The following is a 17,892-nucleotide window of genomic DNA, read 5'->3' on the forward strand; positions in this document are numbered from 1 at the left end:
AGAAACAGACATAAAGGAGTAATAAGGCAAATGACAATGTAAAATATACCATATAACCAAATAATATCAAAGGATAATGCGACATAATACAATTTCTATGTACACATACACAGTCGGGTCCAAGTATTCAAAAATAAAGAGCAAGGGTGAAGTTTTGCCCTGATTTACACACTGGTATACCCCGAATCCAAATATCCTCAAAGTTTTGCATCCTGATTATTTTGTAAGCAGTTCTTTCTAGCGTGTGAGTTCTGGGAGTCCATTATAGCTGTGGACCGCAGTGTCCAGGAAGTTGAAGGGGATTTCCAATGTTGTAATATCAGGTTATGTTTTGCAACTAAAGCAGAATGTAAGAGTCATTCCCGTAGGAATCAGAGAGACCAGTGCACTATTAATATAATTTAGTACAAATAGAAAGGTTAAAATTAATAGAAGAATGAAGAACAAAGGATAAATTCTATTCTCAGATATGCATGCACAGCTCTTATTGGCTTCCAGGAGATTTGCATTTGCATATATCTAAAGGTAGAATTTGACCTTCTCTCTGGTACAAACGTCTATCCAATAGGAAAGGATAAAAAGAAAATATATGAACCTAAGATATAACACCCTTGTGAACATGAAAAACATACTTGCCAACAGTCCTGTTTTGGCAGTGACCAGGCCTAACTATGGCTGGTCAGTGCTATGAGTATCTCAAGCATAGGAGTACCAACCATAAAAAATAAATAAATGCCAAAAAGAATGATGTCCCCCTTTACATTCCTCATTTAGTCTTTCGTCCTAATACAAAACTTAGGCTCCTATCTTACAGATGCTTATGTATGTACATAAATTTACACACAATGGCACTACTCACATAATTAAGTATTTCAAGATCAGGGCCTAAACACGTGCACGATAATCCCAAACACATTTTCTGATTTCCTTACCTGATTATCTGGATGGTTGACAGTAAAATACCCAACACAAACAATGACTTCATGTAGCAGTCCTTCACAGGTATGCTGAGAACAGTACCACAGCAAAGAGCTGATAATATGACGGAATGCAAGAGAAAGTCCCTCAGCACCTACAATAGACTAACAGAAAATATGAAATCATAACCTAGCAATATATTATAGGGACTAACTGAAACAAATGAGAGTTGAAACTACAAATCACATACTTTTCAACGTTATCAGAAAGTATTCAAGTAAGATTTTGGTTATACTTTTGATTGTATAATGGTCGTGGTAAAAAAATGCCAAATGAACCCCTGCCCCTCTCCCCTCCTTAATTTTTTCATCAACTTATCAGTAGGATGTTAATTAATATGATAAATGCCACTGTAAATAAAACTGAATTTTATTTTTAAATGGGCAAAGAAAAATTTGGATTCTTCTCACTTGGCATTCTGTTAGCATTAAGCAGCCAATTTCATTAAATATGCAGAACATGTTCCGGGAAAACTTAATACTAATAATAATTCTCAGTAATAAGCAAAGGAAAACAAATCATTCCCAATTTTTGCAAAAGAGCAAAATACATTTCTCATTAATATCTGTGTGTTCTGAACGGAAAAGAAAGATAAATAATAACTAATAACTTTTCAAACAAACATTTTCAAAAGTTGGAAACATTCAAAATAAGACAACCATCAGCTGCAATTTTTTTGGGGGATACTTTGTGAAAGTAGGCAAATTGCTGTAGTGTGGAGATTCAGGAGAATTAGATTTTATCTGTGCAGCCTACAGCCTCTATTTAATAAACATGTCAAACAGACAGAGCGACATAAGGTCAAAGGGGAAAACTGAAGCATAAGGAATGAGCATGACAGTCTACTAACTCTAATGAAACAACAGCTCAGGCCTGTGGGAAAATATCTTTCATCTGAAAGTTTTCTTTATTTCATATCTTCTAGTCTGTGTGGACTATATGTACATAAATCTAAGTGTGCTAGAGTTAGGTTTTAACATAATCAAAATTCAGCCCAGAAAAATTGAATTTTTGTTTTAAAAAACCAGCAATGGATATCTTCCATCTCCATAGTTAATTCCCCCAATAAGTTGTTATACTTTCAAGCTTCAAAACATAATATAGTATCTATTTGCTACTTTACATCATGTAGCAATATGTTTTTGGGTCCAGCCCTTATTTAATTAGTCATGTCCATGCATGCTGTGACCTAATGCTCTGTGTTTAACCTTCCCTGATAACAACAGGCCAAGGGGCACATGAGTTTGTGTATAAAAGTTAAACTAATTTTTCAAGGAAACTATGCTTCCTCTTTAGCCTGAATTAATAGTAATTCAGTATCCTGTGTATTGTTTCTCACTACCATCTTTCAATTGTTAGACTGTCATGTTTAATGACGTACACACCCATGAGCCAGGGGATTATCTGTGCTGAAATTAATTCATACTGTGCCACAAGTGAACCTCTTCTTTTAATCAGAAAACTGTTCTATAGTCTTACTATTACATGATAAAACTATTCCTGAAAGCTAATAATCATCAGGCAGCACATAAACTATGTTTTCTTTCTTTCCTGCCTTATAGTCTGCTACAGTTCCTAAGTGTCAGGAGGGACAATGATATGTTTCAGGTGTGTGCTGTCTTTTTAACATTAACTAAATAGTTAACATTAATAGATGGAGACAAGTAGTTATTAAGATTGGAACAGTGATTCTGTCCATCAAAACAATACTATCACCCCAATTCAGCAAAGCAGGTAAGCAAATGCTTTATTGAACTGAAATTACATTTTTTACTGCATTGTCAGCCCTAAGATATTACAATGTTTACATATGAAATAACTTCTACTTTTGGGAAATTTGTCCCTCCCAATAGGGTGGCCTTGATCCTGCAACTGGATCCATGTGGATGAAGGGGTCTTCCTGCACAGAACTAGTTGTAAGATCAGGACTATTAGTTGTATACATTATACATAAAAACTTCATTTGATATACTTCCCATCTGCCAAATTTGAATGTTTTTTTCCTGAGGAATTTTAAAAGATAGTATTTTTCTAGCTGAGTTGTACCATCTTAAATTTAAGTAAGTGGCAAGTCACACTTAAACACAGTGTGATCTAGGGATGCAGCCATCAACTCAAGGCACCTAAGCAGCTCAAAATATCATAGAAGTAAGCCATTTTCCATTCCGAAAAGAAAAAAAATAGCTGTTTGTGGACCGTGGCACAGAAGGTTTGCAAGCTTGTAACACAGGAGATTAGAATTGATATATAACATACTGGTCATCCTCAAAACCAGTGGAACAAAAATGGTAATGTTGTATATTCAGTTTAGTTTGTGTGTTCTGTATGTCTGCCTTATAATAAAAAAATAGATTGCATTTATTATTTCCCATAGTTAGACAATGGAAATAACATTAGCAAATAGCAATTCTATGCATGCAGAAATAAGATCAAAGAGTATTTATTTCATTTGTGACTCTTCCTCAAGTTAATTTTAAATACAACTATATGCATTTGGCTAAATTAAAAGAAAATGTACACAACAATATATGTTCTAATTTTAAGCATAAGTTAAAAAAGCAAAAATTGTTACCTGAAAAGCTGGCAGATCAAGAACTGCAAAGCTATTGAAGAAGCGTAAACTCTGAATAGCAACCTGGATCGTGTTCTCTGTATAACTCTCTTTAGGACTTGCCATGTTTGGATCTGAGATTGTGCCATGGAAAAGAATACAGTACAGCATATGCAAGACTCCAACTAGATCTGTAGTCCGAAGAACTGCAGTTAGCCCTGTGGGATCCTGACGTGTATTGTCAAATATGGGCCAAGACCTACCAAAGAAACATTAAACTGTTTAAAACGAAAACTACCACAAGAGCTAACATTTTTAATGTCTCAAATGGAAGAAAACAAGCAAACAGTTAAACATGAAAAAATCTGATGTCTATATGATGTCAGAAAACCATAGTATTTCCACAAAATGTTTGACAATATACCCTAATTTATATATAAAGTCTCTATAATTATACACCTATCTTTAAGTATCTTTCTCCAAAGATATTGATCTCTAATTCCACTCCTAGGTTCTTACCAGTGTGATACCAGACAGGAACTCCATAGCATGAAAGTTATGACCACTTTGATCATAGTAGCTCCTTGCACACCTCTCATACATATATTTAGCCTACATCCCTGGGCTCCAGGTCAGTTTCTTTATGACAATGGCTGGCAGAGGAACTCCCTTGGGACCATCACCACCTTAACTGACAAAGAGATGATGGCTGGAACAAATTGATATATTAAATAGCAACAAGATACCAGGACCAGATGATATTCATCGGAGAGTCCTGAAGGAATTTAAGAATGAAATGGGTGAGCTGCAAACAAAAATATGCAGCCTCTTATTAAAATCAGCTATTATATTAGAAGACTGCAGGTAACAAAACCTAAGGAAAAAGGATAAACTAGTACAACTTGTGTAAAGGAAAACCATGCTTCTTCAATCTACCAGAATCTCTTGTGGATGCAAAAATCTATGGTTAAAAGAAAACTGACAGATTTAATTAATCTGAACTTTTAAAAAGCCTTAAACATAGCCCCCCATAAGAGTCTACTGAGGAAACTAAATAGTCTTGGGGGGAAAGTTCTGCAATTACAAAGAAAGAGAAAACAGAGAGTAGGAGTAAATGGTCAATTTTCAATAGGGCAAATGGTTAACAGTGAGTTTTCTCACTGATCTATCTCAGAACTGGTATTGTTTCACATACTTAATACTGTGGAAAAGAGGGTGTAACAGTGAAGTGATAAAATCTGCAGGTGAAACAAATGTATTGAGGACAGTCATTATTAGAGAAGACTATGAAAACTCCAGAAGAGACCTAATGGACAGCAGGACGCTGGATGCAATTAAACACTGACAAATATAAGGTAATGCATATTGGAAGAGATTATTTGAACAAATCATACGTGCTGCAAAATTCTAAATTTAACCCCTAAGGAAAAGTACTGAACCTTACACTGAGAGAGTTCAGTGAAAACCTCTGCTTAATGTGCAGTGGCAGTCAAAACAACAATCCAGTGCTAGGATTTAATAAAAATAGTATTAAAGTATTATGTCATTACAAAAATTAATAGCAGTTCTTCACCTCAGATACTGTGGTCAATTCCCATAAAAAAAAAAAAAAAGGATCAAACAGAGGGGATACATAGATGGGGATCTAAAATGATAGACACATGGGAGACTTCAATATTAAAAGAGATTGAAAATACTAGTAAGTTTACAAATAAGAGAGGACATACAAGATATATATAAAATAATGAATGATATAGAAAAGGTAAATTGGGTAAGGGTACATTTATTTACCCTTTCTCATAAAAGAAAAATGAAAATGAAAGTCAAGAAATTTCAATTAAAATTTATAAAAAGAAATACATTTTGATACAACAGATAGTCAACCATGGAACTCACTGCCACAAGATATACAAGACCTCAGAAAGATTAAAAAAGGAATAGTTATTTATATGGATAACAATGTACTCACTGTTAGGAACTTCCCTGGTCTGATCTGGTATTGTGATTCCTTTGACTTTAGGAGGATGCCAACAGGAGTGTCACATAATAATATCGAAGATTAGTTTTTGTGATGTGTCAAGTATCAGGGGAGTAGCCGTGTTAGTCTGAATCTGTAAAAAGCAACAGAGGGTCCTGTGGCACCTTTAAGACTAACAGAAGTATTGGGAGCATAAGCTTTCGTGGGTAAGAACCTCACTTCTTCAGATGCAAGTAATGGAAATCTCCAGAGGCAGGTATAAATCAGTATGGAGATAACGAGGTTAGTTCAATCAGGGAGGGTGAGGTGCTCTGCTAGCAGTTGAGGTGTGAACACCAAGGGAGGAGAAACTGCTTCTGTAGTTGGAAAGCCATTCACAGTCTTTGTTTAATCCTGATCTGATGGTGTCAAATTTGCAAATGAACTGGAGCTCAGCAGTTTCTCTTTGGAGTCTGGTCCTGAAGTTTTTTTGCTGTAAGACGGTTACCTTTACATCTGCTATTGTGTGGCCAGGGAGGTTGAAGTGTTCTCCTACAGGTTTTTGTATATTGCCATTCCTGATATCTGACTTGTGTCCATTTATCCTCTTGCGTAGTGACTGTCCAGTTTGGCCAATGTACATAGCAGAGGGGCATTGCTGGCAAATGATGGCATATATAACATTGGTGGACATGCAGGTGAATGAGCCAGTGATGATGTAGCTGATCTGGTTAGGTCCTGTGATGGTGTTACTCGTGTAGATATGTGGGTAGAGTTGGCATCGAGGTTTGTTGCATGGGTTGGTTCCTGAGTTAGAGTTGTTATGGTGTGGTGCGTGGTTGCTGGTGAGAATATGCTTAAGGTTGGTGGGTTGTCTGTGGGCGAGGTTGTCTGTGGTTGTCTGCCACATGGGGCCACAACAGGGGTACCCCAACTCACCCAGCAATATCGTCAATTTATCCAGCTACACACTCAATCCAGCAGAAGAGTCTGTCCTATCTCGGTGACTCTCTTTTTGCCCCAGCACCCCCACAAACATGATACAGTTCTGCAGTGATCTGGAAGCCTACTTTCGCCGCCTCCGACTCAAAGAATATTTTCAAGATAACACTGAACAGCGCACTGATACACAGATACCCTCCCACCAACAACACAGGAAGAACTCCACATGGACTCCTCCTGAGGGTTGAAATGACAGGCTGGATCTATACATAGAATGCTTCCGCCGACATGCACAGGCAGAAATTGTGGAAAAACAACATCGCCTGCCTCATAACCTAAGTCGTGCAGAACGCAATGCCATCCACAGCCTCAGAAACCACCCTGACATTATCATCAAAGAGGCTGATTAAGGAGGTGCTGTTGTCATCATGAACAGGTCTGACTACCAGAAGGAGGCTGCCAGACAACTCTCCAATACCAAATTCTACAGGCCACTTTCCTCAGATCCCATTGAGGAATACACTAAGAAACTGCACCATCTACTCAGGACACTCCCTACACTAACACAGGAACAAATCATCATACCCTTAGAGCCCCGACCGGGGTTATTCTATCTACTACCTAAGATCCACAAACCTGGAAATCCTGGACGCCCCATCATCTTGGGCATTGGCACTCTCACTAAAGGACTGTCTGGATATGTGGACTCCCTACTCAGACCCTACGCCACCAGCACTCCCAGCTATCTCCGTGACATCACAGATTTCCTGAGAAAACTACAATGCATTGGTGACCTCCCAGAAAACACCATCCTAGCCACCATGAGGTTCTTACCCACGAAAGCTTATGCTCCCAGTACTTCTGTTAGTCTCAAAGGTGCCACAGGACCCTCTGTTGCTTTTTTCATGGATGTAGAGGCTGTCTACACAAACATCCCACACACAGATGGAATACAAGCTGTCAGGAACAGTATCACTGATGATGACACAGCACAACTTATTGCTGAGCTCTGTGACTTTATCCTCACGCACAATTATTTCAAATTTGGTGACAATATATATCTCCAGACCAGTGACACCGCTATGGGCACCCGCATGGCCCCACAATATGCCAACATTTTTATGGCTGACCTGGAACAACGCTTCCTCAGCTCTCGTCCACTCATGCCCCTTCTCTACCTACGCTACATTGATGACATCTTCATCATCTGGACCCCTGGGAAGGAGACGCTGGAAAAATTTCACAAAAATGTCACCACAATTTCAACAGCTTCCACCCCACCGTCAACCTCAGCCTGGACCAATCTACACGGGAGGTCCATTTCCTAGACACCACCGTACAAATAAGCGATGGCCACATTAACACCACCCTATACCGAAAACCCACCAACCGCTACGCCTACCTTCATGCCTCCAGCTTCCACCCCGGTCACACCACACAATCCATCGTCTACAGCCAAGCACTGAGGTACAATCGCATCTGCTCCAACCCCTCAGACAGAGACCAACACCTACAAGATCTTCAACAAGCATTCTCAAAACTACGATACCCACACAAGGAAATAAAGAAACAAATCAACAGAGCCAGACATGTACCCAGAAGCCTCCTGCTACAAGACAGGCCCAAAAAACAAACCAACAAAACTCCACTGGCCATCACCTACAGTCCTCAGCTTAAACCTCTCCAACGCATCATCAGTCTACAACCCATCCTGGACAATGATCCCTCACTTTCACAGACCTTGGGAGGCAGGCCAGTGCTCGCCCACAGACAACCCGCCAACCTTAAGCATATTCTCACCAGCAACCACGCACCACACCATAACAACTCTAACTCAGGAACCAACCTATGCAACAACCTCGATGCCAACTCTGCCCACATATCTACACCAGCAACACCATCACAGGACCTAACCTGATCAGCTACAACATCACCGGCTCATTCACCTGCACGTCCACCAATGTTATATATGCCATCATATGCCAGCAATGCCCCTCTGCTATGTACATTGTCCAAACTGGACAGTCACTACGCAAGAGGATAAATGGACACAAGTCAGATATCAGGAATGGCAATATATAAAAACCTGTAGGAGAACACTTCAACCTCCCTGGCCACACAATAGCAGATGTAAAGGTAGCCATCTTACAGCAAAAAAACTTCAGGACCAGACTCCAAAGAGAAACTGCTGAGCTCCAGTTCATTTGCAAATCTGACACCATCAGATCAGGATTAAACAAAGACTGTGAATGGCTTTCCAACTACAGAAGCAGTTTCTCCTCCCTTGGTGTTCACACCTCAACTGCACCTCACCCTCCCTGATTGAACTAACCTTGTTATCTCCATACTGATTTATACCTGCCTCTGGAGATTTCCATTACTTGCATCTGAAGAAGTGAGGTTCTTACTCACGAAAGCTTATGCTCCCAATACTTCTGTTAGTCTTAAAGGTGCCACAGGACCCTCTGTTGCTTTTTGTGATGTGGACATTTATCTGCTAAGAAGTGGATTGAAACCAGCACCTGATTTCATATGTGCCTCTGAACAACTGCCAGGCTTTTGGTCACCACCAGCTTGTGCTGTTGCTTAATTATTTACTAGTGAAGAACCAAAGTGAATAAGAAAGCACCAGGTTACAAATGGATACCCTTGTATCAATGTGAGTTTGTGTTTATAATAGAAAATTATTGTTCCTTGGGTAGAAAATGTGACTCCAAATTGGTAACAAATGTCCCAGTCTTCATGTTTGGGATTTTTCAACATACCTGTATAACTTTACTTGTGAAATCAACTCCTATATGTTGTACCTTTACTGCTCTTTCTTTCGTGGGACCTCGAAGCACATTAGAGAGTGAAATAAGGAGCTTATTAACAGAACTGTACCTGCTACTCATTTTTCTAAGAAACTTATCTCAAGATTTGGATGTAATTAACAGCACAAACTCAAGACAACATAATAAAGCAGAACTCGTAACTGAAGAAAATGTGGGTCAATTTTTGTATTATTAAGCAGAAATAAATCATGGTGAGTTCTTAAAATTCTCTGGCAAAGACAATTTGTTTAATTATTACTGGAAAATATATAGGATATGATTATGGTTTTAGAAATAGGATTGTTTCTTATGATAATTTGTTATGTCAACTTAAAAGGACGCTCATTAAGATTTTAAGAATATGTATTTAACATACCTGATTAATCCATCTTAGTAGTTATATATTATTTTTATATCTACCCTTCTATGACTGATTAATATACATTAAAATATTGAAAACAAACAAACAATTAACACTTAGCCAGGGTCCCAGACATAAAGAAACAGTGCCCCATGCAGTTATTTCCCTATAGAGGAGTTCATTATAAATTTGCTTCTGGGGAGCCAGTAGATTAGCTAATGCTATTTTTACTTTTATTGACTCAGTCCTGGTGAGATTTTCTTAGAATATGTAAGGTGCATAGGAAATATTATGATGAAGAGAGAGAGAGAAAGCAACTGAGCTGCAGTAAGTGGCATATACCCAGCTATAACAATCAGCTTTACAGGTAAGTTAAAATTAGGATGTACTAACTTTGATAATGTCCCTTTAAGCATATCCACAATAAAATGCATATTCTGCATGGCTGGAGTATAAGTCAGTGATATATATATATTACATAGCTATAATATAGTATACTGGAAATGGAGCTTTTGAATAAGAAATGGGTTTTCGATTCTAGTAGTTTGTTACTTTGACCTTGGCATATATTTTCACACATTTTATGGGGCAATGCTAGGTTTGGGTGGACAGTAGAAGTCAGGTGCAGTGATAGTAAGTGATGATAGATGATAAGGCTGGGAGGTGGGCGGAACTAGTTGGATCCCCTGCACGTTCATTTCCAGATATTCTAATGTTTGAGTTATTTTTAAAGATGTCAAATTTTTGTGTAGAAAGTATAATGTCTGATGTTAGCTGGATTCTACTGAAACACATTGTTTTAGTGATAATTTTGGGCTGTGAACAAGCACCAAAGGTTTAAATCAGGTTGGTGTGGGAGGTTCACTGGAGGGATCTCTTCTACCAGACCTTATGACGTGCATCAAAGTGGAGCTTCTCTCCACTTTGCATACTTGAGCAAGTCCCAAGGGTATGAGTGAGTGGGCAGTTATACCTGGGTGAGATATGGGGGAGTGGACAGTGGAAGGGAATGGTGGGTGTGACAGGTTGGATCACAGAAACCCCCTTGGGGCTGCCAACTGATGTGCCAAGACTACTTTTGCCCCTGCTTTCTCTGCCAGCTTGGGACTCCAGTACCCTGTCTTGTTGAGACAGACACGCCGGTCTGCTCAAACACAGACCCAGGGTCTGAACCACATGCCCCAAAGCTGCAGACTTAACTGAAAGCAGCTTACAGAAGTGTTTCTGTCTTTAACACTCAGATGTCCAACTCCCAATGGGGTCCAAACCCCATTTAAATCCGTTTTACCCTGTATAAAGCTTACACAGGGTAAACTCATGAATTGTTCGCCCTCTATAACACTGATAGAGAGATATGCACAGCTGTTTGCCCCCGCAGGTATTAATACATACTATGGGTTAATTAATAAGTAAAGAGTAATTTTATTAAATACAGAAAGTAGGATTTAAGTGGTTCCAAGTAATAGCAGACAGAACAAAGTGAATTACTAAGCAAAATAAAATAAAACATGCAAGTCTATGTCTAATACAGTAAGAAAACTGAATACAGATAAAACCTCACCCTCAGATGTTTCAATAAGCTTCTATTACAGACTGGATGCCTTCATAGTCTGGGCACAATCCTTTCCACTGGTACAGCCCTGGTTCCAGCTCACGTGGTAGTTAGGGGATTTCTCATGATTGTTCTGTTCCACCCACTTATATATCTTTTGCATAAGGCAGGAATCCTTTGTCCCTCTCTGGGTTCCCACCCCTCCTTCTAAATGGAAAAACATCACGTTAAAGATGGATTCCAGTTCAGGTGACATGATCACACGTCACTGTAAGACTTCATTACCCACTTGCCAGCACACAGGTATACAGGAAGACTTACAGGTAAAACAGAGCCATCTACAGTCAATTGTCCTGGTTAACGGGAGCCATCAAGATTCCAAACCACCATTAATGGTCCACACTTTGAATAACTATAATGGGACCTCAGAGATATATTTCATATTTCTAGTTTCAGATACAAGAGTGATACATTTATACAACATGATGACCACACTCAGTAGACTATAAGCTTTGTAATGATACCTTACAAGAGACCTTTTGCATGAAGCATATTCCAGTTACATTATATTTACACTCATTAGCATATTTTCATGAAATCATATAGAGTGCAACGTCACAGTGGGGGAGAGGTTTTTTTTCCATGTTCAAAACTTCAAGTGATTAAAATCTAGCAAATGTTGCGTGTTTTAAATTTAACAGGGATAAAAGATACTGACCCAGATTCTCCATTTAAAACAGCACAAAATGAATGCAAAGTGAATGTAAATTGTCATCCTTCTGATTTAGTAGCATTTAGCATCTATGTTGCCCTGGTGTAAATAACAAGACAAAGTGTAGGTCAACACAGGATCTGGCCCCAACCCTTACTCTTTCTGTGTGCCCCCCCCATATTACATGTGTTCCCTTCTCATGTCCCTGCACCCACCCTACATATTTCCTCTATTTCCCTTCACCCTTCCATGCTTTCTAGTCCCCTGAATCTCTCCTTTATTCCCTCCTGCATGGCCTGGCCAGCGTACCGCCTCTCCCAGTCCCATATATCTCCTCTTCACTCCTCCACAAGAGAACTCTTTCAAGACCAAACAGCACGGTTCCATGACAACCAGTCCGTTTCCTGTCAATCCATGTCCCTCCCTGTCCACTACCCCGTTCTCCACACCTCCTGCCCCCCTTCACATTTTCCCCATCTATGCCTCAAGTTAGTACCTTTTGAACTTACATTTATAAACATTTTAAAATAATTTTAAACATTGCTCTGTAGACACATGCAAACAATACCAGAAAGAACCCCGGTACACACACTGTAGATGAGGTTGCCATGACTGGAACCAATGGTACCAGTAACGATGAGCATACCACAGGCTTTGTCAAGTGCCGATGATTTCTCTGTACCAAGGGTACCACTTATACAGGCATCCCCGGCTGAGCTGCTTGCATCGGTACCGATTGTTGGGTTCAGGCGTACAATGGTACCAATGGCTAAACGAGATACTTCAGTGATGATGACAGGGCTGAGCAAGATGGTACCTCGTGTTTACTCTCCTTACTAGCGGAGGGCATGGGCATCCTACTGGAGTTGTGCTTCCTCTCCTTGGAGCTCCGGGTCTTTCTGGGCCTGCCGGTACTGGAGGAACAGTCTGTGGCCTCAACAGTATCCTGGGAGACTAGGGATGTAAATACCGTTTACAAAGTTAACTGTTTAAACGATTAAAATATGTAATTTAAATGGTTACCCAATTAAGTGGCTGGGGCTGATCCCGCCAGCTGGTGTGGCTGGGGCGGATCCGCCAGCACGGCTGGGGTACCTCATGCTGGGGCTGGCGCAGGGCTCCTGGGGCCAGCTGACCTGCGGTTAACAGTTAAGGCAGGTTAACTGGCAAGACTAATGCTTACTGGTTAACTTTTTACATCCCTATCAGAGACCGAGGACCTTGACGGGGACCTGGTCTTTTTTGGAGGTGGCTCCTTAGATATAGTCTGTGCTCCTCTTTTCGGTAGTCTTCCCAGAGTGCTCCAAAGGCTTTCCTTTCTTAGGAGAAGCATGCCCTGAGATTGATGGGGTGCTAGATATGTCAGGGACAGATGTGTGTTGGGGGGTCATCTCCTGACCTGGCTCAGAGGGTGTTTGCAGGTTCCACAGCCAACAGTTTGAGCTTTATTTCCCTGTTCTTCTTAGCCCTGGACTTAAGGGTTAAACAAAAGGTGCACTCTGGGAGATGGGGCACTCTCTCCCCCAGGCAATGGACAGACTTGGAGTATCTGTTGCTCACTGCTATAGCCTACGGGCAAGAGAGGCAATGTTTGAAGCCTGGTAAGCCAGGCATCGTCTGCCAGGAGAGGATGTCTCCCAAGGCAAAAGAGAGGGAAATCAGTCCTCCCCTCTAAACTAACAACTATTCTAACACTAACAACCCTAAACTAACTAACTTTGATAGAAAAAGGGGATAAAGCAAAAGTCCAAGTATGCTCTAGGTCAAGGGTGGGCAAACTATGGCCTGGGGGCCACATCCGGCCCTTCAGACATTTTAATCTGGTCCTTGAGGATCCAGGGCTAGTCCTGCTCTGGCGCTCCAGTCAGGGAGTAAGGTCGGGGGCTTGCCCCACTTTGCACATACCGTGGCTCCGAGTGGCTCCTGGAAGAAGTGGCATGTCCCCCTTTCGGCTCCTACGCGGATCTCCACACGCTGCCCCCACTCCCATTGGCCGGGAACCACGGCCAATGGGAGCTGCAGGGACGACACCTGTGGATGGGGCGGTGTGTAGAATTGCCTGGCCACGTCACTGCATAAGAGCAGGAGGGGGGACATGCCGCTGCTTCTGGGAGCTGCTTGAGGAAAGCCTGGAGCCTGCACCCCTGACCCCCTCCCATGCCCCAACCCCTTGCCCCAGTCCTGATCCCCCTCCTGCCCTCCAAACCCCTTGGTCCCAGCCCAGAGCCCCCTCCTGCACCCCAAACCCTCATCGCAGCCCCACCCCAGAGCCCACACACACAGCTGGAGCCCTCCCCCCCACCCCAACCCACTGCCCCAGCCCGGAGCCCCCTCCTGCACACTGAACTCCTCATTTCTGGACCCACCACAGAGCCCGCACTCCCAGCCAGAGCCTGCACCCCAAACCCCAATTTTGTGAGTATTCATGGCCCGCCACACAATTTCCATACCCAGATGTGGCCCTTGGGCCGAAAAGTTTGCCCACCCCAGCTCAAGGTGAACATACTAGTGTTCTACAATGTGGTAGAGAAGGAACAGAGAGTGGTTTGCCTGGGAATCCCTATATAACCTCGGTGTCCACCATGAGGAGGCATATAGCGTACATGAAGGCTGAACAGACACTGCTAGCTAGAAATCTCTGATCACTGGCTAAAGAGATACATGTGCACCTGAAGTGGAGCACCTATAAGGATACTACTCAAAGAAGAAGAACCTACTCCCACATTAGCATATCAGGGGACTCACCCAGCATATTCAGTAAGCCTTCCAATGTAATTCCCTTAAGTCTGATGGTTATACAGCAAGAAGTCTAAGCTTCTACTGTTGCGAAAGGGGCTAAATGTAAAATTCTTAATGCAGCATTCAGCAGCTGTTAGAGAGGGCTACTGTACTTCCACTTGGAACTGAAATTCGCGCCTGCAGCTGTACAGCTAAAGCATTCCTAAAGCTTATTTTCTATTGGATCAAATTCTAAGATGGAGAATAATGTAGTTGCTCACCTTGCATGGGAAATTTCTGCCAATATCAACAGTTATTTTCTAGTTCACAACTGTTTTGTAGCAGTGATAATTTCGGAATTCTGGGAGTGTATTCAAAAGAATAGGTCTGTGTGCAGTATATCATTGCACAATGTGACTTGCAAGCTATTTTTGAATAAATGCCCAGTTTCTCATGTCTTAATCTCCCCCTCTCCTCCAGAGTCATAAAGGATCCCATCATAGAAGAATTAGTGTACTTCTCTAGTGGAGGAAATGTTAGGACCTAGAGCAGAGGGGTGAATCTTCTACACTGCAGAAATACGACGTCTGTGTGGGCTCTTCGGGTGGCTGAGAGAAATCATGCTGTAGGTGCTGGGCAGGGGCACAGCCTGTGGATACACTGCTTGTAAGATTCTCTGTTCCTTGGGGGTAAAGAGAAGGGGCAAGCAGAGGGAGATGCTAGGACTATCAACATTATTCCAGCCCTTAAGTTGGAGTAGTGGCTTCAAATCGGCTCTACTCCTGCTTTCTGGCCTCCAAGTAGTTCTCTCCCAATTGGAATTCCCTAATGTCCAGCTGAATTACTTGTTCTGGCAACCGGAGGCAGGATTTGGGCTGCAGGTACAACTTGATAAATGATCTTTTAGGTATTTAAATTTGCATGATGATTGTTCAGAAGAACCACTGATGCTTAGTTGATCAGATCATGTGTGTCAAGAATAATTTTCTCTGAAATTGCTGTAAGAGGACAAAGCTTATTTTAATACACTTCTATTTGCAGCCCGTCCCATGACTGATGTTATTGAAAATAGGCCTAAATTACAAATTATTTTTTCTTTACCACCAGGATATTAGTGTCCTAGTCCTTCTCATAGATAGCTGACCTATCTTGTGCAAAGTACACACAAGGCTGCACAATCACCTCATAAAATCTTTGAAAGGAAACAACTAGCTCTTCAGATGAAATGCAGTTAAAAACAAAAAGAAGCAAACTGTGTCTATTTACGTACAGGTACCATCTGTGTGTTACACAAACTCCTGTTCGCCATTGTCAATCGGCACTCAGCTACTTCCATTAGAGCCATAAGAGTTAGAGGTCAGCCACTTGCAGAGACTTGACTACAGACTAATGTGTCTGAGTTTATTGTACAGGTTCAAAAACGGGGCCTGTGTTTGTTTAACACCGACTGTCTTTAATAACCAACTGGGAGTCCTAAGAATCCACTAAAGAAATCATGCCATAAACCAAACTGCAACAGAGTTTCAAAAAGCTACTACTGTTGAATTCTTTCAAAATGTAATGTATCATATTGAAAGCCTTACTAACCGGCAAGTTGAAGTAAGGCAAAAAAAAAAAAAAAAAAAGGGCTGAAAATGCTGATTTGTTATCTGCTATAAAAAAAAAAAAATGAAACAAACATTTCAGTCTAATTGCCAGGTTGAACATCCCCTCCATTTCTTCTCATGCAGAGGATAAAAGGAGTAGAAAACCTACTATTAGGGCTCAAACTTTGTTTGGGGGAGGGCAGTACTTCGATCAGCCAATATGACATCGCCTCCTTCCCTGGATTGTGGAATCTTTCTTCATGAACTCTTCACTTTGGGGCTCTTTGCGTGTTTTTTGAGTGAGTGTGGCTGAATGAAGTCAGGAGAGAGCTACTCTTTGTAGCATCATCCTATTTCAAATCTGCAGCATTATTATCTTATGCAGATTTTTGCTTCACAACTTCCATCCCCTTGTGGGGGAAGAGGCCATCCCAGGTGCAGACGAGGAACCAACTGGAGGGAATGCTAATTCTAACAGCTTTTAGGACACTCCTGGATTGAGATGGCCATGCCTTCTGCTCACACAATGGAGGGGGAGCTTGTGGCCTTTCCTGACTTTCATGTGGAAAGACATGATTTAACACAGACGGTCTACATGAAGATTTTTAAAACTTTTCTTTCTCGGGCAGTGAGCTCCCTAGAAACTCCTTGCCTTTAAAATTCTATTTTTGTTGCCCAATTAGTTATTCTGCAATAGACTATATAGTTACTCATAACACTCAAGTCACTAAAATACTTCTCTTTCCCTTCATATCAAAGTATAGCATACCTGCTTTCGTCAATTAGCATTTCTTAATTTTAATGATAAATCTTAGGGTTTTCAGTGATATAAAATGGAAGAATAATTAGCTGAAAACTATTCATCACCCAAAATATAACCTAATATTGAATACCTCAGAGCAATTTTTGCAACTATTTGTAATGAAAAGATTGATCAATTTTACCTGAGGTTAATGTTAACTTATTCTAATCTCCCAACCCATTAATAGTGCTAAACAAATCCATATGATAAAGCTTATTTAGCTGGATACAATTCTTTTGCAATTTTGTACCACCATGGAACAGTGAATCAATCAGAAATATATGTTAAAAGAAATCAGATGTAGAAGTGGTTCAAAAACACAAGCATTATTTTTTCATAAAGAAGACTGCACATTTTGCAACTACACCACAGGACATAACCGTGAAAAAAAACCCCTCTGTCTGCTGTGTTTAGCTTGTAAAAAACTAATGTGGAACTGAAGGAACTCTTGGAAATGTTTACTTTTGATTTTGCCTGTATTACAGATAATTTGTACATGAACAGGCCACTGGCTCCTGTTGGTTTTAACTGTCAGTTATAATCACTTTAAGCCTAAATGTTTACAATAAAAAAGTAAAAGACCTTATTCATACCAGTTGTGGGCTTTAAAGTGAAAAAAATGTATATGCAATGAAGGAAAATAAAATATGAACTTTTGTATATGTTGCTTTGAGTGATTTTGTTCAACTTAGTAAAACAGTGAATCTCTTACATATAAGAAGAACAGGAGTACTTGTGGCACCTTAGAGACTAACTTTTTGCGGATACAGACTAACACGGCTGTTACTCTGAAACTTTACATATAAGAGGTTTTCAAAAATCTTTTGATTCTGTTTCAAATGTTGAGAAGTCTAACAGCAAACTCAGTGGTAACTGTCAACCAACAGATTAAAGTTTTAAAAAGCACATGGGCAAAATGT

The 17,892-nt window shown here is 40.7% G+C and overlaps 1 protein-coding gene across 5 annotated transcripts in view; it reads right to left on the reverse strand.

The window, feature by feature from the left end:
- The window catches only part of SCAPER (S-phase cyclin A associated protein in the ER), a 379,512-nt gene that overhangs the window by 40,400 nt on the left and 321,220 nt on the right, over positions 1 to 17,892 (reverse strand). For all 5 annotated transcript variants that reach the window (XM_054041167.1, XM_054041165.1, XM_054041164.1 and 2 more), the window contains 2 exons: positions 3,551 to 3,788; positions 933 to 1,082 (listed from right to left, as the gene is read on the reverse strand). In XM_054041167.1, the coding sequence (XP_053897142.1) occupies positions 933 to 1,082; positions 3,551 to 3,788 (388 nt within the window). The remainder of the gene's footprint in view (positions 1 to 932; positions 1,083 to 3,550; positions 3,789 to 17,892) is intronic.

This window comes from Malaclemys terrapin, chromosome 10 (assembly GCF_027887155.1).
Source record: "Malaclemys terrapin pileata isolate rMalTer1 chromosome 10, rMalTer1.hap1, whole genome shotgun sequence".
NCBI lineage: Eukaryota > Metazoa > Chordata > Testudines > Emydidae > Malaclemys > Malaclemys terrapin.